The sequence below is a fragment of the Rhinolophus hipposideros genome (assembly GCF_964194185.1).
Source record: "Rhinolophus hipposideros genome assembly, chromosome: 14".
Lineage (NCBI taxonomy): Eukaryota > Metazoa > Chordata > Mammalia > Chiroptera > Rhinolophidae > Rhinolophus > Rhinolophus hipposideros.
This window is the reverse complement of record NC_138060.1, coordinates 11,358,375-11,385,634: the sequence shown is the minus strand read 5'-3', so window position 1 is coordinate 11,385,634 and position 27,260 is coordinate 11,358,375. Positions and strand designations below refer to the sequence as shown.

The 27,260-nt window shown below is 41.4% G+C and overlaps 1 protein-coding gene across 11 annotated transcripts in view; it reads right to left on the bottom strand.

Moving 5' to 3' along the window:
• Nucleotides 1–27,260, bottom strand: part of CADPS (calcium dependent secretion activator) — a 459,417-nt gene that overhangs the window by 324,453 nt on the left and 107,704 nt on the right. For all 11 annotated transcript variants that reach the window (XM_081072041.1, XM_081072042.1, XM_081072040.1 and 8 more), the window contains exons 2-3: nt 18,412–18,525; nt 7,578–7,910 (exon numbers count right to left, since the gene is read on the bottom strand). In XM_081072041.1, the coding sequence (XP_080928167.1) occupies nt 7,578–7,910; nt 18,412–18,525 (447 nt within the window). The remainder of the gene's footprint in view (nt 1–7,577; nt 7,911–18,411; nt 18,526–27,260) is intronic.

The following is a 27,260-nucleotide window of genomic DNA, read 5'->3' as shown; positions in this document are numbered from 1 at the left end:
CTGAAACGGAAGTGTATCTGGCAAGCAAAGCCACTGAAAGCCAGCTGTCCACAAAATATCTAATGACTTTTAGAGACTGTGGATGACTTTGGAAAGACGAGTTTAATTTCTGTGCCTCTTCCTTGCTCACCCTGTGATGGGAGAGACAAGTCACATGCGAACAGAGGGAAAGTTTATGGCTTAAGACATACTGTGACATTCAGGTGAAATCCACACTATACAATAAGACTTTCAGCACGTGGATTCAGGTCTCGGGTTGACGAGCCTATTCCATTGCTGCACTTGGCCTAACCAGAAGAAACAACCAAACACACACCTTTGTGGAATGTGGGCATCTATTGTTGTGCCAAGTGTTTATTGTGCTAAGTGTTGGCCTCCAGTGGCGAATGCAACAGACATGGCCTTGCTCTGAAAGAGATAGTCTAGAGGAGCAGATAGACAATAAGAGAATGAAGAAGTATGCAAGGTAATTTCAGATGATATGAAATTTTATGATGGTAATAAACAAGGTACTGTTATAAATAAGCAAACAGTAGAAGCCTATTTTAGGCATAATGATGAGCGAGAGCTCATCTAAAAAGAACACATTTAAATTGATACTTGAAGAAGCCAGCTACATAAATAACACCAGGATGGAGAAAGAACACTTGTGGTAGAAACCCTAGGGTGCCACTCAGTGAGTCATACTCTGTTATAGTCTCTTCTCCTTGAATGTGGGCAAAACCTGTGTCTTGCCTCTCATCAATAGTATATGACAAGATTGAGGGGATTTTGCCAATGTAATTAAAGACCTGAATCAACTGACTTTAATAGAAAAGAGTAATTATTCTTGGTGGATTTGACTTAATCAGTCAATCTTTTTAAAAGAGGGTCTAGAAATCAGAGACTTGAAGCATCAGAGATACCCTCTCTCTCTCGGTGGCTTTGAAGAATTCTACAGCTGCCAGGATGTGAGTCGTACCAACACCATAAGGGGGCTGGAAGTATATCCTTCCCTTTTGAGCCTGTAGATGAGAACACAGCCCAGGCAGAACCATCATTCTAGGCTTCTAAGTCCCTGAGTGGAGAACCCAACTAAGTGTTGCCTGGACTTCTGACCTACAAGAACCGTGAGGTGATAAATGGGTCTTTGCTAAAGCCACTCAGTTGTGGTGCTTAAGCAATACAACAAGAACAAATACAACACTCTAAGCTGGACAAAGCTATGAAGTTGCTGGGAGGTGCATCGTGGTTAGCAAGGAGCCAGGTCACTGCCATTCTATGACAAAGTAGGAAAGTGCAGGCTTTATCCCCAGCATCTGACATGCAGTGCCTCGGGCATAGTGGGTGCTTAAAATATCTGTTGAAAGAGTGAAAGAATTTGTGGATAATGAAAGGATGTAGCTAAAGTATTTAAGACCAGACTATCATTGCCACCCTCTTCAGATTTTAAAACATTTCTTCAATAAGGTATTTATTTAAAGACCATCATGTGCAAAGAACTGTATTGATTTTAGAGGGTCAAGAAAAGGGATTGAGAAATAGAGCCTTGTCCAAGAAGCAAATTCTCAGCTAACTGATCTACGGGAAACTTCTGGACTAAAGACTCTATAATGAGGTATGGAAGAAACCTAATATCTGGGTCACAGCCAAAAAGCTGATAATTGGAGGTTTCTCTTCAGAGTCTAATAAACTATCTGAAAAGGTGGCAAGTGCTAATCAAGCCCAAGGAAGATAGCACTGTAATAAGACAACCACATCGATGAGGGTTGGGAGGCAAGAAAATACGTAGTTCAATAATAATGGGGAATTCAATTTTGAAAATGCAAAGGTGTTTGTAGATTGGGTGATTATATCCCAGGTGTCTCTAGTCAAGTCTTCTATGTGAAAAGTCTCTAGGAATTCAGAGAAGATAAACGAAGAGAATATGGTCAGCTTCTGTTAGGTGGAACATACATGTTTTCCCTGCTGCTGATGAGGCACAGATGCTGGCTCAGCAGAAGGTCAGAGTCATCCTGCTGATGTGCTGAGGAGGTGTGATGAGGGCAGGAACAGCACGACCACAAATGACCTTCTGCAAGCGCAGAAGCAAAACATGAGGAAGGAAATGAGTTGATTTCCTTAGCTCATACCCATTTATTACCTCTTGGAAATTAGCTGGGCTGCTTCCCAAAGTATAGTTTATTTACATTTAAAATATATTAAAATGTAGACCTGCCTCCTTCTAAAACACACCTCAAAGGTGTTTTTCATGGGAGACGTCCACCCCTTTCAAAAGGAAGCAATTAAAGATAACTCATATGGTTAAGCAGAGGGTTAGGAAGTAGCAGATAGCTGGTACAACTGGGTATCAAATCAACTCCAGATTTGGAGGCCACTAAAGGGAAAGGATAGAAATGGTGCACTGCATTTTTAAAACTTTTTAAACACATCATCATCACCATCTTTGCCTTTTGTGGAGGGCAGGTCTGTCTTAGTCTCATTTTCCAGATGATTCCACCCATTGCCAAAGAGGTTATCCTACTTTTTTTGAGTTAGGTTTAGAATTCAAGTCAAATACTCAAACAGCTACATAATTGACGGCTCCCTCCCAAGAGTCTAAGAAAATAAAAACAACTATTATTTCACAAAAGTTTCCAGTTCTTTTACTTTGACTATTATGTTGAGTATAAGTAAACTCTTCTATGAGACAGGACCACGCATCCTCAAGTAAAAAATATAGATCTTAAAAAATTCCATGTGCAAATCGGAGGACATCTGTTAAGCTTCCTTGTTTTTTTAAATGTTTTTGATAGACACGGTTGATGTTAACAGAGAACTGGTATGTGACTGATATAATCACTTTTTGATAAACATCATTTCTTGTTTGAGATAAAAACTGCAGTTACTGGAAGAAGCTTCTAAAAAGAGATCACGTGAACCTTCATAAAACAGCACCAGAAATCAGATTACAGCTTTCCCAAGAATGCAATATGCATAAGAAGAAAATACTGTGCATATTTCTGGGTTTGGAAGCACCTAGGAATTGCTTTGTCTCAAGGAGAAAGTCCAGAAAATCCAAAACAATATAAGAAACAATTTAAGCAGGGTGAGAATGAAAGCCCTATGCTTTTCACTTCTGTATCTTTGCTCCAGGAGTTAATAGAGTTCAGAAGCGGTCAGTGTGGTCTATGAGAAAGCCAGTGAGCGAATCTATTAATATAATTTCTGAAACCTGACTGCAGGGCGTGAGAAACACAGACGTATGTGAAAGCTGTTCTGGTCAGCCTGGGGCTATTTTCAAAGATGGCGTCAGAGGGCTCACCAACATCAGGATGTCAGGACTAGTCACCCGAGCCATGTGTCCCACATCTCTGGTGCTGTGGTGAGATCAGAGGGCAGACTGATGAAGAGCTTCTATTTAAATGAGTATGTATCCCCTTAACTCATATTGTTTTCTAAAACAATGGAATACTCAAAGCTATGATTTCACATACATTACTTCTACAGATAAAGATAGGTTTAAAAAGTGAATGAGGAGTTGGTTTAGTTAGAAATATTAAATAAGTAATCATACAGATGGTACTTGGAAATGACAAAACTCATTAAGATGGTCTGCTAATGGCTGAAGCCTAAGAAACAATGCAGAAGATAATGTTCTTCTTCTCCCATTGTTTTGATAGTTTCTTTGTTGAGATTTTTGGTATTTGTTTCCATTTACAAAATACCTATATGCTTAAGGCAGAAAATTTGGGGACCCAGAAAAGCACAAATGAAAACAACGAAAATCAACCATAATGCTAGCACCAAAGATAAGCACAGTTAAGAGTTTCTTTTTCACCCATCCAGCACTTTTCCCATAAAAATGGAATTATGCCTTCATACTCTGTTTGACAGCCTTTATTGTTAAGTGTTTTCCATTTAACAATAGCTAGTGAACATTTTTCCCATGTGGTAAGCTTTCTTCTTCAACAACAACTTTATTGGCTGAAGAGTATTCTCTCAGGGTGATTAAATCAAAGTCTAATTAATCTCCTTCTGTTGGGAGTTAAAATTGTTTCCACTTTTTTACTGCCATATGCAATGACCATCTTTGGAACTTAACATTCTTGTACATATCTCTGAACATTTACTTATCACAAATTCCTAGAGGGAAAGCTGCTAGTTCAGCAGGTTTACCCATTATAAAGGTGTTTTGCTGAAAATTAACAGATTATAGAAAGTTTACCATAATAAATTATTGCAACGGTCAGTTAAGAAAATATCCATTCCTATAACATTCGCAATGTATTATTATTACCATTGTTATTTTTATTTAAAAATACTTTTATTGTTTGCCAATATACTTATATAACTCAGAATACTAAAGACATGGAATGTAAAAATTATCATGTATTTAGAAATCATTTGTATTTTTTCCTTTTGTGAATTACCTGAATATACTCTTTGTCCTAATTTCTCTTGACATGAAAGCCTAACATGATAATCAGACTTAGGTGTGAGACTAGAATATAATGCTAAATGCCTTAACTATTCCTATCCCAAGAAGAACCTCACTTTACATTTCTTACAATTCTCTTTTAACTAAAGGACAATCATTAGTCTTGGGAGAGGGGATATAATTCTTTTATATTATTGTATTTTTTTTCTAACTCATGGAAAAGATGAATCAAATTAATTCATTTTTTTTAGGAGAAAACAGTAAAATGTGGTCCAGCCACTCAGCCCTATTCAGCAAGTTCAAAACCACCAAGATAAAAAATGGCACAGCCATGGATTCATTCCAATGATGCTGATGTTTGAGCAAGAACAGAAAATACACGTAATAAACTGTTGCAATGAGAAAAATAATTCCTAGAATAATTCTGTGTGTATCAGGTTTAGGAACACTTGACTCTCTCTGTAATTTTGAATCTTACTCATAACCCAGGGTGGTGATAGTCTTTAGGAAGTTACGATAAGCCATCTTCTATTGGTGAAGGTGGTGGTGGTGGTAGAGGTGTTGATGGGCATAGATGGTGACACTACTTGCTTACCTCAATCTAAACATGTTGCATGGAATGCAGTATGTAAATAAAAAGAACAATTAAATTTAATTTTATACTGAGACTTACTTGAGAATTTTAAAATACTTCTTTACTAATCAAAGATACCCTGGGTTGGCAATTAGTGTCCTCAACTGAAGTGGCTGAGTAGAAAGTAGGATGTCAGGAATATCTTCAAATGTAATGCATGTATTATATTATGAAATGCTAAATAGGTTTCTATTTACTAAAACATTCAGAAAGTTCTGGACAAACTTGAGGGTTGACAAGACCCTATTTACCAGTTAAAATCATCGGCTATCATCCACATATTAATTCGATAAACAATGATTGACCACTCACCACATACCGAGAATTGTTTCATGCACTGGAAACATTAGTGAGTAAGGAAGGCAAAGATGAACTGCCATCCTCAGGAGGCTAACATTCTTGTGAAGGATGAGCAGGGGGAGTAAGACAGATAATAAGCAAGTAAAAATGGATGAATAAGAAATGGAAAAAATAGCGGTAAAGGCTGTGATGAAAACAGATCAGGGGGTGGGATAGAGTGACTTGGTGAGGTGTGAGGCAAGGGAGAACTTTAGATGGGTGGTCGTGGGCAACTTCTTGGAGAAGTTGACATTTAAGCTGATGCCAAGGTCATGGCAAAGGGTATTGTGAGCTAAGGGGAGAACAAACACAAAGGTCCAGAACCAACTTGAAATGTTGGGGAAATGGAAAGAAGGCCAGTGAGTGAGCATGTGGAAAAGTGGTATGAGCAGGCTGGTTCATGCACTGCCTCAAGCCATAGTGATGAGTTGAGATGCCATTCTGAGGGAGATAGGAAGCCTCTGGAAGGTTTTAGGCACAGGACTGGCATGATCCAATTTACAGGCTAAGATCACTCCGGCTGTGTGGTGAGTGCATTGCCATGGGCAAGAGAAGGGGCCGAATGATCCGTTGGGTTAACGTTGGTCAGCCAGGTGAAAGATGCTGGTGCTGTGAACAGGGGGTAGCCATGGAGGTGAAATGAAGTAAGCCGCAAAACCCTGCAGTTTGTATGTTAAAACTTTGTGTTGCCGTTCTGCCACTGTTCCTTGACTTTTTGCCCCTTCCAGGAGACTGAAATATATATTAACTGCTACCATTTAAGTGTCCTGTGTTGCACTGGGCTTTATACACATTGAATCCTTGTAACAGTTTCATCCCAAGCTCATGTGTGGGGAGGCTAACTAGCTCCCTAAGGCCACACCGCTGGTGAGGGGTCATATTAAGGTTTAGCTAGGCCTGTCTGGTTCTGAGCAAGGCACTAATCTCAGTCAATACACTACAATGTCTCCATTTAACCTACCGTAGGGGCAGAGTTGGCACAGGGGAACCAGGGCACACCTAAGTTTTTCTAATGGTTCTTAGAAGGGAAGAGTAGCAAAATTACCAGGAAGGGAGGTTCTTGTTTAAAATGCAGATGCCTGGGCCCTGCCCTGAGAATCACAATCAAAATCTCTAGGATTGGGGCTTAAAAACGTGCATTTAAAAAATTCTCCCAAATGACAGTAAAATGTACAGGGACTGCAACATAGGCACTTGGGCCGGCCCGGTGGCTCAGACGGTTAGAGCTCCATGCTCCTAACTCCGAAGGCTGCTGGTTCAATTCCCATATGGGCCAGTGGGCTCTCAACCACAAGATTGCAGGTTCAACTCCTCAAGTCCCAAAAGGGATGGTGGCTCCGCCCCCTGCAACTATAAATGGCAACTGGACCTGGAGCTGAGCTGCGCCCTCCACAACTAAGACTGAAAGGACAACAACTTGACTTGGAAAAAAGGCCTGGAAGTACACACTGTTCCCAAATAAAGTCCTGTTCCCCTTCTCCAATAAAATCTTTCAAAAAAAAAATAGGCACTCAATAAATACTTGTTGAATGAATGAATGAATATAAAGGAAAGATTAGCAGGAAATGAAGAAATAGGGAAACTCACTCCCCGAGCCCCTGATTCAGAGAATATATAAGCCCATTTTAGAGTGAGCCCAAATAGAGCCTTAGCTAGCCCCTTCAGATCCACTCAGAAATTCATGATGTGACTATATGAGTAAGATACACTCAGGCCTTCTGGAAACCTTCTATTTTAAATAATTACTCTTGATGCCCAGGTGCTAAGTCCAATTGCCTCCCCAGCGGAGGAAGTACAAAGCCCCTCTGGAAAACATCTACTATTTTAAAGGCAAACAATCTTTTTTTAAGAAAAACAAAACATTATTTTGACATTGTAGGACTTTTACACATGGGAGCCAGGCCTGACTCATAGGGCCAATTTACCCATTAGACACAATGAGCACAGTGCCCGGACCCCAAGGCCTTGAGGGGATCACAAAAATGTTTTAATTTCTTTTAAAATCAAAAGAAAAACATGAATATATTCTAGCCTGAATTATATTCAACATTTACCAATGCAGTTGTAAAATGTAATTAAAAAAAACTTTTTTTTTTTTTTTAAATCAACACATGACCCAAGAAGGCAACAGTGCCAAGGGTGCACATAAGTCATAATGTGGCCCTGCTTACTCACAGCTCTGGGCCCGGGTGATAGACAACTTACCTGGCATGCATTGTACAGGAGCTGATGTTCAAACTTCTTGATGCCAAGAATGTTCTGGAACATCTCGTAGAGTTGCTCTTTGCTCAGAATCAGCTCAGAGGCTGCACTGGCGGTCATCCGGGCCTGCTGCTTCCTGGGGTCCTCTTCCCCGCGGTAGATGGCGTCAAACTTGGCCATCCAGGAGCTCAACACCGTCTCCTTGCTGAGGCCGTCGATCTCGGGCAGGCTGCGCACCCTCTTCTCAATGTGCTTCTTGAAGACCTCCCGCGAGTCGTTGGCGGAGCAGCCCCCACTCTGCACCATGCGGGCCACGCGGTCACTCTTCAGGAACACCTGAGCAAGAAGAGAGCAAGGAAAAACATGGGGAAATTGGACCTGGAAATACCAGTTCCCGGGCACTGCAGGAGGCCCCAGTGTGGTCACTTCCTGCCCCTGCCTGTTCCCTGTGCAAACTCAGGGAAGTCAGCACACTTTTCGCTTTTGTGTCCAAATCTGGAAAATGAAAATAACAACAGTACTGACCAGGTTGCTGCAAGGATTAAACGAGTGATATCCTGAGAGGCAAAATCCGGTAGCTAGATTTTGAGCTCAGACTGCCTGGGTTCTTTCTCTGCCACTTAGTGGCTGTGTTTCTTTTGGCAAGTTAATCTCTTTGTACCTCAGTTTTCTCGTCTATAAACTGGGGATAGTAGTCTCTGCATCACATATATTTTAAAATGAAGATTAAATGACTTAATATATGAAAAACACTTTTAAAAGTAGCCCATACTGTGTTTTCCCAAAAATAAGACCTAGCCAGACAATGAGCTCTAATGCGTCTTTTGATTAATTTTTGCTCCAAAAGACACATTAGAGCTGATGGTCTGGCTAGGTCTTATTTTCAGGGAAACAGGGTATTAATGCCTTAGGAGTAGTTGTTGTGGTTGTCACTATTATTATACATAAAGTATCTGGCATAATGCATGGTACATAGCACTTAAATGTTGAACACTATTTATAGCTCATTTTATCCTCTCAGTGATACTCATTACAATGGAAACTGAATTAAGCACATATGTATTTAATGTCTATCTCCCTTTTCAAAATGTAGACTCTACATGGTCAAGGACTGGGTCCTTCTTGTTCCCCACAATACCATCTGTCCCTAGTACAGAGCCTGGCACTATCAGAGTGAGTGAACATAGAAGGTAGGCATTATATTCAGTCCATTTTGTACATGGAAAATCAAGACTCCAGCGAGGGGAAGGGACTTGTTTTTGGTAACTCAAACGGGCTGACTTTGAATGTGTGGTCTTTTGACTTCACCTTGGTTTCTTCCTTCCTTAGGGTCTCCCCTGCCTGGTGGGAAACCTTTGTCATCTGGTGGGGAACCCTAAGTTGTTTTGCTCGTGCTGCCTGGGTCCTGGACCAAGCCATGCATTAAGAAGAGTTTACTTTCACTGCAGTGTCGACCCTTTGGAAGCCTACACAAGCTACATGGTTCTTCTAGGTGAAATGCAAGGTAGTGAAGCGGCTACTTCGTATTCACAGAGACAAAACTCTGACACTTTTGAGCTGTGTCCTGGTCACACTTCAGAAGGTGTATAAATATCCGTTCAGAAGCAGAACAAATGTTCATTACTCTGTCAGATTTCAGGAAATGTCCTTGCTGGCCATGAGATGGCATTGCTTGGGGTGCATCTCATCACCTCCTGCTTCCTCACAAAGACTTTCTTGGAGAAGAGCGATATTAGGAAAGTGGCCTCCATTTATTGCTGATTTAATGAACTCACTTAGAAAGAAGGAGGGCTGAGGGTTTGATTCACAGGCTAGAGGCAATAGCCCATTCACCTGTGCCTGGGAACTGGTACTTAGTTGAGACCTTAGAGGTCATTTAAAAATCAATTTTAGGGTGGCCAGTTAGCTCAGTTGGTTAGAGTGCAGTGCTCTTAACATCCCCACATGGGCCACTGTGAGCTGCGCCCTTCACAACTAGATTGAAACAACTACTTGACTTGGAGCTGATGGGTCCTGGACAAACACACTTAAATGAATAAAAGTGTAAAATAAAATAAAATAAAATAAAAATCAATTTTAGAAAAAAAGTTTCAAATAAATTCTCAGGCTTTATAAGCCTTCATGAGCCAAAGAATTCATCTGAAAATTTGTTAATGCTTAATACAGATGGTTTCTACATTGTGTCTGAGTTTTAGATCTCGATCTCAAAGAACATCAAAGTTTTGAGTCAAATAGAAGACGTTTCTGGGGAGGCAATATAGCAAGAGCTATAAACCATGGTCCCAGGCCAGCTCTACCACCAACTTGCTGTATAACCTTGGGTAAGTCACCTCCCCTCTCTGATTCTCCTGTTTCTAATCTGCACATTGAAGGAGTTGAACTATAAAATGTTGGGGATGTCCTTCCAGCTGTAACATTTATACTCATTTTATTTTTGGGGGGAATATTGGGGAACAGTGTGCTTCTCCAGGGCCCGTCAGCTCCAGGTTGTTGCCCTTCAATCTAGTTGTGGAGGGCGCAGCTCCGCTCCTAGCCCAGTTGCCATTTGCAATCTAGTTGCAGGGGGCGCAGTCCATCATCTCATGCAGGAATTGAACCGGCAAGCTTGTTGTTGAGAGCTCGCCTTGTAACCAACTGAACTAACCATCCGCCCCTCTGTAAGCTCAGTGGCAGTGGCAGCTCGTTGTCTTCAATCTAGTTGTGGAGGGCGCAGCTCACTGGCCCATGTGGGAATCGAACTGGCAACCCTGTTGTTCAGAGCTCGTGCTCTAACCAACTGAGCCATCCAGCCGCCTATACTCTTCTGCATGAGCTTATTTTTCCTTTCTTTGGGCACTCAGTAGGTAGAAGCCACTGTGCCAGGAGCCAGGGACACAGTAGTGAGGAAACACATGCAGATTCAGCCTGCACACCTCCATGACATTATTTTAATAATTCCATGCAGATATCATTACAATCTGGGATAAGTGCTATCCAGTTAAAGTACAGGAGTCCATGGGTGCATATAATCAGGAATCTGTTCTAATGTGTGGTCAGGAAAGCCTTCCTGGAGGAAGAGTCCTTTGAGATGATATGTGAAAGATGGTTAGGTGAAGTGAAAGTGAGAGAGTGTTTCAGAGGGAGTGAACAATATATGTAAAGACCCTGAGTGTCTGAACAAATAAGTGGAAGCCAGTGTGGCTGGAGCAGTGAGGAGTGGAGAAGGACCCATGTCAGGTGGGCACAAAGGGGCCAGAATGCCAAGGGCATGGGAGGCCACATTGTGTATGTTGGTCTTCATTTGAAGGGCACTGGGAGATCATGAAGGTCTTTAGCTGGGACACGACACAATCAAGTTCACACTCTCTGCCTTTAATGTAGAAAACAGACCTGAAAAGGGCCAGGAGAATAGGCAGCAGCCTAGCTGGGCAGCACTTGTAGAAATGCAGGTGACTGATGGTGGTGGAGGGGACGCAGAGGGGTTAATCCCTTGTTTTCGTTCTAGTGAGCATTAGAGGTGACTTGGCAACATTCAATTCACAATGAAGCCATACTCTCTTCCCCATCGGTTAATAGCAGTGTCCCATCCCATAAAACTAGGGCTGGCCCCAGTTATAAGCCCTCAGCACCACATTCCTTTCCCCCAAAGACCTTACGTAGCTCCCATTTGCCATCTGTCTTTGTGACTCTTTGGTTAATATCTGAGTCCCAGGAAGGCAGAAGTTGTAGCTACTTTTTCCTATTACTTCTGAGTGTTTAAGACAGAGCATGGCACACAGTTGGTACTATGTTGAATGAGTGAATGAATAAGAACAAAACAGCCTTCTCAAAGCAGAGACCCTACTGAGGTTATATCTATATGCGGGCAGGAAAGTAAAGGGGAAACCAGCAAGCACAATACATTGTCTCTCCAAACAGTTGAGACTAGATGTTCCATGGGACCTGAAAACACGTGGTAAGAAATGAGGATGATCAATAATGTTGTAAAGATTTTGTAGGCTATCCGATGGGCACTTGTCTCATTAGGGAGACCACCTCAGGGATGATGTAGATGCCTGATCACTGCACTGTACACCTGAAGCTGAAGCTGAACAATAATGAATGTCAACTGCAAGTTTATATATATATATATATCTGGTTACAAGAAATGGAGTGCAGCATTAGGAATAGAGACAGTGGAAATGTAATGGCTGTGTGCGATGTCAGAGGGGTAGTAAATTGGGGAAGAGGGATTATCACTTTGTGAGGGGTATAAATGTCTAATTATTACATTGTTTTGTACACCTGAAACTAATTAAAAAAAAGAAGAAATGAGGATGTTGGCACATTGGTCCTAGCTGGCGTCCATAACCGGCTAGGTGATCCCTATGTGACACGTCATCTGCTTCACATAGTTCCTTCCTCATAGTTCCTGTACATAGTGGCCACTCAAAAACTATTTGTTGAATTACTAGATGACCTTAGCCAAGTCACTTAACCTCTATCAACCTTACTCTCCTTCACTGTCACACAGGGTTAATCCAGACAGTCTTCTTCGATGAGGATTAAACTGAAAGGACTTTGAAAAGTAGAGGCTCCATCTGTCCAGAGGTAAAATATGGTTGCCGGACTCCAGGATGAGGGGAGATGAGTGGGATGTCAAGAGTGTGGAGGAAGGAGGCTAAAGATTGAGGAAACAGCAAAGATGAAGTGCCGAAAGGAGGCAAGGCAGCCCGGGGGAGAAAAGGTGGCAGCAGAAAACTAATTTTCCAGGCGCATCATCCGTCTTGGCTTCTCCGTCTGTCAGAGGGATGTGGGGCCTGGGACAGCCGCGCCCCGTAGGGAATGCAGCCACTGAGGACTGATTGCTGCTGTGCCTCTAAAACCACTCTTGACACTCATTTGTCCTGAGAGCTTTATCTGGTGTTTTTGTTTTCTGTGTTTGTTTTTGGCAGTCAATGGCTGTCGCAAGAGACTTCCTCTCCAGGCACAGTTTTATGCGGCCCATCCACAAATCCTCCCTACTCTCCTGCCAACTTCCAGATAGGTCATAATGGGAGATGGAAGATAAACAAGTAAAAATGGAACGGTGAAGGGCAGTCAGTTCAGTGACTTGACCTCATCCGTCAGTCCTCCCCTCCGTCGCCAGAGCCAAGCAACCTCAAGGTCGTTTCAGAAACCCATGAGCACATCAGGACTTAATGACTGTACACAGTGTGGGGGTGGGGGGAGCTGGCCCAGCTCCCACTTCTTGCTGACAGGCTGAGAAACCAAGTCAGGCACTTTCCTGCTCTACGAATCACATCATTCTGACATAAATTACAAAAAGAGCTAGATGTTAGAGTAAATGAGATTAACACACACACCCATACCACAACGACCTGGTTGCTACTAATAAACGACACACAGACAACAGGAGGCGCAGCCTCTAGTGCCATGTGGCCTGGGTTCAAATCCTGACTATACCAGCTGCTAGTTTTGAAACCTGAGCAAGTTACTTAATTTTGGGGGCTTCAGTTTCCTCAACTCTCAAATGGGAATCCTAACTACCCTACCTGAAGGAGTTGGGTAAGGATTCAATGAGGCAATGTGTGTCAACTGGTGAGCACGGTGCCTGCTACAAGAATATAATAGAAGTCAGTTATTCGTTTTTAATAGACTATCATGCAGTCATGAAAAAAAATAATACTTTTTTCATTAGCATTAAAAGATGTCCATGATGTATTATTAAACCAGAGACTCCCAATGGCAGGGGTGAGATGGGGTTGGAGGATCGAAGCATGACCCTGGATTGAGAACATCTTAGGTCATAAAACATTTTATTGATGAGACTGTCATGTGTGTGATTTTTGCAGAAGTAGAAAGGAGACTGAAAACCATGCGCTACTGAAACAAGTGGGATATTAATATTTTCCATCTTAATATGGAAATCAAACAGCTATCTTTATGTTTATAGATACATTATCTGAAAAGATATGTACCCACATTTCAGTGGTCATTCAGGATGATGGGATTATAGGCATTTTTCTAACTATTTCATCTAGATTTTCCCCTATACTGTCTACTTTTATAATTGGCAGGTTTTACTTGCAAAATCACTTGAAGTGCCCCTTTCTATGTGAAAAAAAAATAAAAATTTATGTTTGTTAAGGCAAGATTCATGTTAATTTCTAAAATAAAATACACCTTTGGATCTCAAAGATATTCCTCACCAAAAGGTAAGGCGTCCTAGGACAAACTCCAGGTGCAGATCTGGGGCCATGATCTGTGGTAGATGGTGGTAATTTAGGAGCAAAAGCATTTCCCTTTCCCCTGTCTATACTTCTTTTCCTTGTCTTGACCTTGTACTTTCCTTACTCCAAACCCAGGCCCAGAAACTCGGGAGTGGATTGATTCTATCAACTTTCAACTCTTTGCTATTATTTCTATGCACCAGATGGGCACCACACCACCATTCTCTCTTTCTAACCTTCATATATTCATAATGGCACTTTCCAGGGGCGAGATTTAAGATGAGGTTGTGTGTGTGTGTGTGTACAATTTAACCCTGACAACAATTATGCACGATAAGTCTTATTACAGATGAAGACACTGAGGCTCAGACTTGGCTGGTATCCCAAAGCCATTTACAGCCAAATTAGAAGTCAACTGTACACTGTTTGGACGCTAAACTCATCCACCTAATGACCCTGACCTCTGCCTCCTCCTTCCTTCCTGGCTTTCCCGTAAGGACGAATGCCTTCTCCTAGGGATATGTCTGTTCTAAGGCCACTAAGGAGTTATAGTGAGTTTTGCATATTGGAAAATATACAGCTTCATTTCAGAGAAACAGCCAGGTGTGACCTGACTGCTACTTTTCTTAGATTTAATAAAAAACTTCAATCATAAAGACTAAACAAAATATGTCACCCTGTATAGAGGACACTTGCATTTTAGCCTGTCAACCATCCTTCCCTTTTTGAACACTACCTCAGTCTGAAACCTCTTTGTCATTCACAGTTTCAATGGGACTGTCAACCATGGGACCTTGTCGTTCCTAAGCCAAGTGGTGAGTTGGGACCTGAGCTTGGCCAATCACACTTCCCGTTCTGGGGTTCAGATTCAGAGTGTGGCGGCACAAGGATGGAATGGGGTTGGAGAGGATTCATACCAATGATAGAGTGTCCGTTATATCCTGCTACCTGCCTTCCTGAAGTCAATCTGCCCTGCCTTCCAGTTTTCTTTATGCTCAGTTATTTCTTTTAACAACAACAACAATAGTTGTTGATGTTGTTATTATTAAAGCTTAATTTAACCACAGCCAGTTTCTGTTGCTAGAAACTGAAAAATTTTGTCTGATACAACATTCAAAGCTAGTTTGACAAAAACTAACTGGGCCTTTTTTAGAGATCAGCTAAAAAACAAACAACCAACCAAACCAAACCAAACAAAACCAAACCAGTCAGGCAGAGCAGGTCCACCATCTGAAGCCCAGAAGTCAGGGGCAGAGTTCTCCACAAGTGCTCACATGTCTTCCTCCCCATTCTACAGTCCCACTTCCCACCAAATTTCCCAGGTTTCCTTCCAGGCCCGATCTAAGTGAGAAAGTTTTTGTGCAACTTTTCCATCCATCTTGTCTCTGATGCCAGGATCAGCATGTGAAGGAATCAAAATAAAGCAGGGCGATGGGGAGGTGAAGGTGAGAATAGAGGCTTACGTTTTAGACGTTTGTCTTAAGAGGGCTGAGAGTCAGAAAAGATGTGGAGGCCGTAGGTGGACTCTTTGAAGTCTGAGGACTGTGGCTGTGGGACCAGTTTGGGTTGCTGGGCCACATCTTAGCACCTACCCCTGCACTCAGCCCTTAAAGCCATGATGGAAGAGAGTAAAGGATTTGTCTGCTGCCCTGCTGGACCCTCTGGGACAGTCAAGGCCACCAGCAAAGGATCAAATACCATAGGGAAACTGGGGCTCCCTTCACCCTGGCCCAGCTCAGGTGCCAGGCCTCACCAGCTTGCCATTGATGGTGGCAGGCTGGGTTCAGACCAGACTGATGAGCACAGATAGAAACTGCTCTTTACTACTCTAGTGTATTGACAAACCATGTCTGCCTTAGACAGGCAAATAGCTGAAACTGACTTTTTCTACTATGATAATCTCAGAACTTTTTGAGGGAAATATTTCTTGTTTTTGTTTTTCCCCTCAATGACATTACCCTTGGTAACCTGGAATGTGAAGGTGTAGTATGGTGGGGTGGAAAGAGAGGAGAGAGAGAGAGACAGAGAGAGAGAGAGAGAGAGAGAGAGAGAGAGAGAGAGAGAGAAATTAGAAGAATATATGTGGGGTTTTTTCCTGACAAACATACATTACCCCTTCTTCTGGTAAGAATCTCCCTAATTTCTTAATAGGAAACCATTGCATTTTCAATTCAAATGACTTCAGTGGAACTGAGCCTGTACTCAGGGTCTCAAAGTAGTATTTGTCCCAGGCCTGATTCCCCAAGTCTATTTCACCCCCTTCCATTGTGATTGGCTCAAGAAAGGACATGTGACCTATGTCACTCCAACTAAGTCACCCCTGGGTCTTTTGCTGGTATTCTCAGTAAAGATGTATTCTCTTTGCTTCTGGGGTTGCTAAACAGGTAGCACGGAGAGAACCTGCCTAGGAATGAAGCCAACACAGACAAAAGCAAAGCTGAGGTGTGTGGAGAGATATCCATCCTGCTGGCATTTTCGGAGTCTCAGGATTCAGCTACAACCGTGGCCAAATCTACCCCTAGACTTTTAAGTTGCTTAAGCAAATAAATCTCCTTTTGGGCTTAAGCCAGTTTGAAGTAGTTGTCTGTCATTTGTAATCCAAACAGACCGGACCAAGACAGATACTGACAGAAAAGAAATTGGATTTTAGAACAGGGTGGCGGAAGAGACACTAGCTTCTCCATTGCCCAAGCATAAAGGGAAAGGGGGGAAACAGAGGAGTAAACAGTTTGAGACTCTCCCAGGTAAAGTGTTAATCCTGATCCTTTGATTGAGGACCTTTGCTGCAGAGGATTAGGCTTTCCAGGAAACATGAATCTCAAGGCACTCTAAAGCTTTACTAATGAACATGGTAAATAATTAATACTCCACATTGTTTCCTGTTACTCAAATCTCAATATTAAATATTCAGTAATTTCTCGATGCCTATAATCTTACCAGACTAAAAAGAAGTCCTTTCAAACAAACTGGCCAATATAGAAGAAAATATTGGGATCACTATAGATATAATGGTAATTTCCAGAGACTGATTAGCACGTTGATAACTACTAATTTTCAGATTTAATTAATAGATAGAAATGGCACTTTCTTTCAATTTATGTCATTAGTCAAATGAGCTTTCTAATTAAGTTTTGTAATTTTGAAATTTGTAAACTGCGGAATGACTTTAAACATGGAGAATTATTAGTAAGGGTCTGCCTGGTCTGAATTGGCTTTCAGAACTTGAAAAAAAGGAGAGAGGGAATTAATTTCATTCACTGGCAGTTTCTAAACAGAACCTTTTGCAAAATATATTCAAATTATTCACTGCCGTACCATCATTGTGATTCCATATCTCATTTCCATTATCCATTAAATTCGACTGAAATATTGCATCACATGAGATAAAGCACGAAGTTTGACATTTATTGGCAACAATTAATACTGCTTGTAAAAGGGGAAAAAAAGCTTAAATTTGACAAGTGTAAAAACGAACCCAACTTCCAAAATAGATCCGAATACAAATGTCACTGAGGAAATGACGTGTAAGATGAGTCTGTGGATAGATCCAGCAAACATCATAGAGACAAAGGCTGTTGGCTATGAAACGCTAATTAGAAAACTAATTAGCAAACTAATCAATAATACCTTTATTTTCACAAGGTTGAAGTGTAATCGTGCTCCACTCTCTCCATGAAAGGAGTCAAATGTTTTTGCAAGTGGGAAGGACAGTTTTACCGAATCACTCAATGAACATTGTTAAAGCATCTATTGAGGAGAGGAGTGGAGGAGGGAGCACGGTTGTTTTTGTTTTGTTTTGTTCACATTCACATGAAAATAGCTTAATACAAAGTAAAATGTCTTTCAATGATCAGATCATCATTTCTGAAAATATACATGTCAGTTAAGCAGTGCCCGTAGGAAGGTAGGGCGTGTCACTTCATTAGTGGTGGACCAGTGATAGCCAACATGCATATTACATCAAAATAATTATAACATTTAAAAATACTAGTGGTATTCCAAATTCACTTTACTAATAAATAAACCTCTGAAGTCAGGGTGAAAATTTACTTGTGATATACTCAGAATATATTCCCTCACTCACAGGTTTTCTCCTGAGAATAGTACTGTATTTTGGACGGTGTTCTAACTTGCAGAAAAGAACTCACAGCACCATTTGAATAGAAAGAACAAGAAAACTACGGAAGGCATCATCCTTAGGAGGTATTTAGCTCATTTAGAAAAGGTGTAAGTGGTGGGAAAATGCTCCGGACTCACTTAAGTCTTAGCTATGGCATGTTAACAGCTGTATGCCCTGGAGTAATTGCTCTAAAGTCTCTGAGCCTCAATCTCTTCATCAGTAAAATGGGGAAAATATCAGGACTTAACTCTTAAGACTGCTGTAAAGATTAAACAAGAAATAGTATGTAAAGCACTCAGCACACTGCCTGGAACAAAAATGAGTTGGGAAGCAGTAGCTTTTATTTACAGTTTGTCCCCAGACAAAATGCTATTATTCCTCTAAATTGCAACCACTCCCCACCCCCTTTGCCTCAGGAGGAATGGTCGTGTAGAGGCCAAGACTGCTGTTCCCACTGCCCAGTAGTTGGAGACGCTGGGCTTCAGGTTGGAGCAGTCTTGGCCTTCTTCTGCCTACTGAGTCTTACCTCATAGTAACTCTGGACGGCGTTCATGAAGGCTTCATCAGCCACGATCTGGGTTTCCCCATTGAGGAAAGCCTGAAACCGGTCCTTGACTGTCTGCAGTTGCTGTTTGCTGATCTGTAAGAAACAGAGAGAAAAGGGACAGTGAGGACTTGTTCTAGATCAGGATCATGGTTCTTTTTCGCTGAAGACACTGTACCCAGTGGTGTGCTGGAGCAGCCTGGACAGGCATGTGAGAACTGGTGGTTAAATTGGCAGTAATTTTGTGATGCAGTTGTTAATTTAGACACAGCCACTATTAAAAATATGTATAAATCAGTTAAATAAATTATGTTACAAAGTTAATACCTACTAGAAATTAATTGCTTTTTGATTATTTTACAATTCACTTATTATCCTTGCTTTGGGGGCTATTTACATCTATTATATTTGTATTGTAGAAATGATACATAATGGGGTACTACCCCATGTCTCTTCCCAACTCCATATTCAGTGACATCTAGATAGCTAGACAGTTAGATATCAGACAAGGTAGTAGTAGTTGCACCATGGAAATTGTCAAATGCTGCACGTCAGAGTTTTTTGTTGTTGTTGTTAATTTGTTTTTTGTTTTTAGAGATGGTTGTTAAATCATGTCACAGGCCCCTCAGGTGGTCTAAAACATCCTGCTACAAAGTTATAGTAATCAAAACAGACACATAGACCAATGGAAGAGAATTGAGAGCCCAGAGAGAAGACACCCATGCATACATGGTCAACTAATATTTGACAAGGGATCCAAGAACACTCAATAGGGAAAGGGTAGTCTCTTCAATAAATGATGTTGGAAAAATTGGATATGCACATGCAGAAGAATAAAACTGGCCCCCTAGCTTACACAATTACAAAAATTAACTCAAAATAGATTGAAGACTTAAATGTAAGATCCCAACCTGTAAAACTATTAAAAGAAAATGGGGGGAAAGCTCCTTGACATTGTCTTGGCAATGGTATTCTGACAACAAAAGCACAAAGAACAAAAGCAAAAATGAACAAGTGGGACTACATCAAACTAAAAAGCAACAACATGGGAGGTGGGTCCAAGACGACAGTGTAGGTGGACACTGAGGCCATCCCCTCCCAATAACACACGGAATGCACACATGTTTAGAGCATTTCCTCCTGAGAGACAACTGTGAGCCAATTGAACAGCTTCTGCACAACAAGCAAGAGGGAGGGACTGCATAGAGAAGGTCAAGGAAACATGAGAGCTCTCCAGGAGTCTAGGGAACAACCCAGGAGCAGAGGACCTGGTGAGTGCCATTGCTTACATTTCCCCTGAGCTTGGAGAGCAGGCAGGAACTCCATCTAGGTTCTCTAGCCAACTTGTAGGATGCAGTGGTTCCTCACCAGTCACCCCTCCTGAACTGGATCCAGCAGAAACAGGACAGTGCCATAGTGTGCCTATAAGTGTCCCCTCCACCTGGAGATTGATCCAGCAGACAGGGGCAGCAGGGTGTTGCTTTATACACCAACTGCGATGTGCACACACGGGGTTCCCTGGCCTGAAGAGAGTGCAGAGCTAACAAAATGGTTGCCGTTGTTGCCTGCGGGGCTACCCTGTCCAGAGAAAGTATGGGGTCCTACTATATGCTCACATGGGAGTGTACAGCTAGCAAAACTGCAGTGCCCACACACAGGGCTACTCCCCACGGAGTGAGAAGGGTACTGCTGTGCGGCAAGCAAGGCTGCCCCTTCTGGAGAAAGGGCGGAGCTAGTAGGGCATTGAGCAGCATGCACACGCACACGGAGAACCCACCCAGCCCCTTCTCTGATTGTGGACAATTAAAGCAACAAGACATGAATGCAAGGCTGCCTTTGCGGAGTGAGAGGGGTATGGCTGAGCGTGTCAGGAACTGCAGTCCCAGAAGAGAGAGCAGACTGGTAAAGTGAGGTGTTGCATGCAAGCTGGAGAGGTCGTGGAGCTGGTGGTACACTGAGACTTAAAGGAGCTCCACCCAGACCCTGCTCTGATCACAGACAGTTAAAGGAGCTCCACCCAGACCCTGCTCTGATCACAGACAGTTAAAGCAACAGGGCAAGCTAAGAGCACACCTCAAAGCTTTGTCTATATTAAGCAGCCCCACTCATATTAAAAGGGCAAGGAAACACACACACACACACCAGGCTGCCCCACTTGGAACCCACTCCTTCAGGTCAGGTGACACCTCAGGCACCACCTGCACCTTCCCTGACTGTAGCCAGCCTGACAAAACTATTCAACACCCAGCCTACACAGAGACCATTCTTTCAAGAATAGAACAGATAGCTATTCTATACAACTCTTAGGAATAAACAGAAAGTCAAACAAAATTGCCCCAAATGAAAGAACAAGAAAAAACTCTAGATTAAAAACCCTAACGCAACGGAGGTAAGTAATTTGCCTGATAAAGAATTCAAAGAAAGGGTCATAAGGATACTCAGCAAACTTGACAGAGCACTTCAACAAAGACAGAAAATATACCAAAGAATTAGAGATGAAGAACACAATAACAGAAATGAAGCACACATTAAAAGAAATCAACAGCAGATTAGCTCATACAGAAGAATGAATTAGCGACATGGACAACAGAAAAGTAGAAATCACCCTATCAGAGCAGCACAATGAAAAAAGAATTTAAAAAAATGAGGATATTGTAAGATATCTCATTATAGGGATTCAAGATGGAGAAGAGAGATAGAAAGGGGAAGGAAGAATATTTGAAGAAATAACATCCCAAAACTTTCCTAATCCAGGGAAGAAAACAGACATCCAGGTCCAAACAGCACAGAGAGTTTCAAACAAGATGAACACAAAGAGACTCACACGATGCCATATTTTCAGTAAAATGGCAAAAAGTGAAAGATAAAGAGACAATCTTGAAGGCAGAAAGAACGAATCACCAAGTCACATATAAGGGAAATCCCATGAGGCTATGAGCTGATTTCTCAGAATCAACCTTATAAGCCAGAAGGGAGTGTGGCAGGAGATGTTTAAAGTGCTCAAAGAAAGGACTTTAGAATACTATAGTATTCTAAACACTATATCTGGCAAAGTTGTCATTCAGAATTGAAGGAGAGATACAAAGTTTCCCAGATGAGTTAAAAACCAAGGGAGTTTCCAACCACTAAACTGACCTTACAAGAAATATTGAAGTGTCTTCTTTACACAGAAAAGACCATAACCAGAAATAAGAAAATACAGGAAAGATAAAACATCTTACTGATAAAGGCAAATATACAATAATCACAGTGAATCAACCACTTAAAAAGCTAATACGAAGGTTAAAATACAATAGTAGCAAAATTAACTAAACTACAATAAATAATCAGAGGATACATAAAACAAAAAGATATAAAACATGTTATCAAAAACATAAAGAGTGGAGGGGGTAGAAGAAATGTAGGGCTTTTAGAATATGATTGAACTTAAATGCCTACCAGCTTAAAATAGACTGATATAGATATAGATGAATATATATAAACCTCATGGTAATCATAACCAAAAATATATAATATACAAAAAATGAAAAGAAAGAAAGGCAATTAAAAAGTGATAACATGTATGGACCTAGAAAGTATTATGTTAAACGAAATAAGTTGGACAGAGGAAAGACAAATACTTTATGATTTCACTAATATGTGGAATCTAAAAAAAACAACAAAATGAAACCAATGAACAAACAAAACTAAACAAAACAAACTCATAGATACAGAGAACAAACTGATGGTTGCCAGAGAGGAGAGACATAGTGGGACGGCAGGGGCAGGGGGTAGAAAAGGGGAAAGGGATTAAGAAATACAAACTTCCAGTTATGAAATAAATCATCAGGAAGTAATGTACAGCATAAGAAACAGAGTCAATAATATCATAATAACTATATACGGTGATAGATGGTTACTAGAGTTATTGTGGTGACCACTTTGTAAGGTATAAAATGTTGAATCACTATGTTGTACACCTGAAACTAATATAATATATATCAACTGCAATTAAAAATAAATTAAAAAATGCAAAACCTTTGCATGTTCAACTTCAAAAACAAAGTTTCTACACAGTAAGAGAAACCATTAACAAAATGAAAAGTCACCTTATGATGTGAGAGAAAATATTTGCCAACTATGTATCTGGTAAGGAGTTAATATCCAAAATATATAAGGAACTCATACAACTATATAACAAAAAAACAAATTGCCATTTAAAAATGGGGGGGTCTAAATAGATATTTTTCCAAAGAAGGCATACAAATGGCTAACAGGTACATGAAAAGGTGTTCAACATCATTAATCATCTGGGAAGTGCAAATTAAAACCACAAGGAGACATCACCTCACACCTATTAGAATGGCTAATGTCAAAAGACAAGAAATAATATGTGCTGTCAAGAATGTGGAGAAAAGGGAACCCTTGTACACTGTTGGGTGGAATGTAAATTTGCACGGCCACTATGGAAAACAGTATGGAGGTGCCTCAAAAATTAAAAACAGAACTCATATGATCTGGCAAACCCACTTCTGGGTATATGTGCAAAGGAAATGAAAACAGGATCTCAAAGAGATACTGGCACCCCATGTTCACCGCAGCATTATTCCCGATAGTCAAGATATGGAAACAAACTAAGTGCCCATCAACAGATGAATAAAGAAGATGTGAGATACACACACACACACACACACACACACACACACACACACACACACAATTAAATATTATTCCGCCATGAGAAAGAAGGAAATCCTGCCATTTCCATAACTTAGGTGAAACTTGAGGGCATTTTACTAAGTTAAAAAAGTCAGACAAAGACAAATACAGCGTATCAGTTACATGTAGAATCTATTAGAAAAAGCTGAACTCAAAGGAGCAGAGTAGCATGGTGCTTACCAGGGGCTGTGGGGTAGGGAGAAATGAGGAGATATTGGTCAAAGGGTATAAAGACCCAGTAATAAGATTAACAAGCTCTAGGGCTCTAACGTACAGCATAGTGATTGTAGCTAATAATGCTAAATGGTAATTATGTGAGGGGAGGGAGATGTTAAGCTTTAATGCAGAAATCACTTCATGGCATATGCAGGTGTCGAATCATTACATTGTACACCTTAAACGTACATATGTTATATGTCAATAATATTTCAATATAGCGGGGAAAAAAGCACGTACGTGCAGCATGGTAATAGGCAGAAGTTCTCAAACTACTGTGGCTGTTGCATCTATGACCAATAAACAGATGATGTTTAGGTACAAGCAGATGATGTTAGGTACATTTTCAGGATGTGCACAGGTAATGTGGACAGTAGGTTCTGTACAATTCCCTGCCTTATCAATCCTGCCTTTCTTTCCCACTTAGGAAAGCCTTCCTAAAAGAGTCCTATGCGTTCTGCCTCCTCCACCCCTATCTGGCCGTACCCCACAATCCTTCAGTCTCAGCATTCGCAGTCCTAGCTGATGAAGCCCTTCCCAACCCCTAGCCTAGGTCTCCCCCCATGTCTTTCCACAACACACCATTTATTCTAACTGCTTGTTAATTAGGATTCAATTTGTTAGATGATCTGTCTTTTCTTGCTGTTTTGTTCACTGATGTTTCCCCCGGGACCAACTTAGTACTTTACACACAACAGGCACTCAATACGTGCTTGGTAAATAAATAAATGAAAGAAATGTACAAAAGATAAATTATTTTCAAATATCCTTTAATCAGTTCTAATTTATATAAAGTCACTAAAACTTTGCTCTTTTAACTATTATTTATAAAAAGTTACACTTCATAATTGATAATGCAATACTGTGTCTGAGAACTGCTGTTTTGGTAGAAAGAGTAAGAAGATAATTCCAGTACCCATTTAATTGACCATTGGAAAAGCCACTTATATTCTCTAAATTGGCCAGAGAGTTGAAAGCCTTTCTGGCATAGGGCCTGGTTTAAATAAATGTTATCCTCAGTTTTCTCATTTGGAAAACAGATAATTTTTCACTTGGAAAATGGTGACAATTCTCACTTCTTGCTACCTTAGGGTAGTTACAGCTATTCAATGATATAGTATTGGTTCTTTTTTTAAATTATAAATTTCTATATAAATAGAAAATGCTTTGATCGTTAAAGCCAATACAAATCTTGCTAATACAAAATAAACCTTACAGCTATGAGACTGAAGCATAGCTTGAATTTTGACTCAATCCAGGGAACAAAACAGCTTTGAGAATGAACATAGAGAAGAAGCGGGGTGCTTTATCTAATTTTTGTAAGTTTGGGAGAAGTGGAGAAGAGTGAAGTAGGGGGCAGATATAAAGGAGTTCGGTTTTTTACCAGATTCATATTTGTTACATTCTACGAGTAGAATACCACTGTCCAACGTTAGCCACATGCGTGATTTTACATTTTCTAGTAGTCATATTCAAAAAAGTAAAAAGAAACAGGTCACATGAATTGTAGTATACTTTATTGAACACAATATGTCCCAAATATTATCACTTCAACATGTAATCATTAAATAAATTATTGAGATATTTTGCATTTTATTTCTATGCTATGTCTCTGAAATTTGGTGTATGTTGTATGTATGGTACCTCTCCATACACAATAACCACGGTGCATGTGGTTAAATGGCCACACTGTTAGCACAGGCCTGCAGCATGGAATGAACTCACTTCTAAGCCCCTTAAGCCTTCCTGTTCTGACCCAGGGACATTGGTACCAGCGCAGTTGTACAGAAAGTCATATGCACTTGAAACCATATAAACAGTTGATTTGCTCATAAAAGTGACACCATGACATGAATTTCTTTTCAGAAGGCCAGCTTCAGTCACAACTGGCTTCAGTCACAAATCTTTACTGTATAGTACCAACTAAGGTGTCTCACAAATTTCTTGCTCAGACTGGGTGTCATGAAGGATGTCATGCAGGGTCTCATCTCCTGTTCCCCGCACAAGAATGCAGGATATGGTGAGGCCAAAAAGGAACACCCACAGAGCCATAGACAGGGAGTATGACCACTATATTCTCGCTGGTGGCTGGGTTGGAGACACAGGAAGCAGGAGCCACATGATCTGCAATCAGCCGCCCGCTTCTCTGCCAACCAACCAACCCCCTTGCCAATCCAGCCATGGCAGTTATATTAGTAGCCAATGGCTAACTGGTTACAGCTGATGGCCATCTGATCACAGCTGATGGCCATCTACTACCAGAGCCAGCACATTTCCATGTGAGGTCGAGAGCCTGGAAACTGCTCTGTGGGACTCAGTCCCCACACTGGGTCACTACCAATTCTGTGTGACTTGGGGTGTGGGATAGAGTGGCGTGATGGGGCAGCCAGAGCAGGGAGACCAATAAACCTTGCTCGCCTTAAATACTTAAGTAATTGAAGTAAAATTAGGTATACACCTTCTGAATGATGAAGATTGATTGTTGACCCAAGCCAAACCCATTATCACTCTAACTTTTTGTTAAATACTCCCAGTGATCATTTAGTCCAGAAATATTTACAGAGTCCCTACAACCTGCCTGGCCCTGTCCCAGGCCCTGAGTGTTTAATGATCATCAAAGCACACTCAACTTCTAATCTCACCTGCCGGCCTGCCAGGGCTAGCCACTGGGGAATCAAAAGAAATAAGAATTGTCCTCTGGGAACTTGAAGTCTAGAGGAGAGGAAGAAGCATGTGAAAAAAATGCACAAAAGAATATTTGAGGGTTTCAGAGAAAAGAGATTGCACAAGATATAGAACTATCAAAAAGAGAAGGACTTCAGGAATATTAAATTCAGTCAAGTTCAGAGAACACATGTCAGGAAGCTCCATTTCCCTGAAGCTTTCAGTGGGGAGTTAGGGACACAGATTCTAGTGGCAGAACTATGTTTATGTCTGGGTTTTGACACCTGCCGGTCCATGTTCAATGCTTTTCTCACCACTAATTAAATAAGCATAGTGTTTATTTAGTCACCTCTCTAGCTGTGTCTCACTGGGAAAACGACTTTCATGCAGGAACTCAGCTCCCGATCCCCACACAAGAGTGCAGGACATGGTGAGGCCAACAAAGGAACACCCACGGAGCCATAGACAGGGGAGTCATACCACTATACTCTTGCTGGCGGCTGGTTGGAGACACAGGAAGTAGGAGCCACACAACCCGTAATCCACTTGTTACCCGCACTTGCTAGCTGCAATCCACGCTTGCTAACTGCAGTCCGCCCTTGCTAGCGTAGCCACGGCAGTTATATCAGTGCACCAATGGCTAACTGGTTAAGCTGATGGCCAACCACTCACAGCTGATGGACATCGACTACCCGAGCCAGCACCTTTCCACGTGAGGCTGAGAGCCTAAACACTGCACTCCTGGCTCTGTCCCCACAAGGGATCATACTGTGAAGCAGTTATTTTTTTAGGCACTGATACTCTGAGGCATGGCCAGGAGTCAGGAGTTGGGAATGCAGGTTTGTGCAAAGGGACGTGGGTTCAAATCCTGGTGGTCCCACTCATTTCAAGCTGGGCGACCATGGCAAGTTACTATTCCTAAGCCTTGGTTCTTCATGTATAAAACTGGCATTACAAAACCTACTTTCTGAAAAGATGAAAAGGAAGGGGATGATGTACCTAAAGATCTTAGCACACTGCCTGGCATAAAAGAAGAGTCAAATAATGGGGGCAGACCATAAACTAAATGGTCTCAAAGCCCCGCATGGTGGCACCTCTGTCGCCTCCTGGCTATGTCTTGTCCCACTCTGCTCTCCACTTACTCTGTTCCAGCCATGCTGGCTTCTTTTCTACTTCTCAAATGGGCCCGAACCTCACTTGCCTAAGAGCCCTTGGACTTGCCGTTCACGCTTCCTGGAATGCCCTTCCCCCTG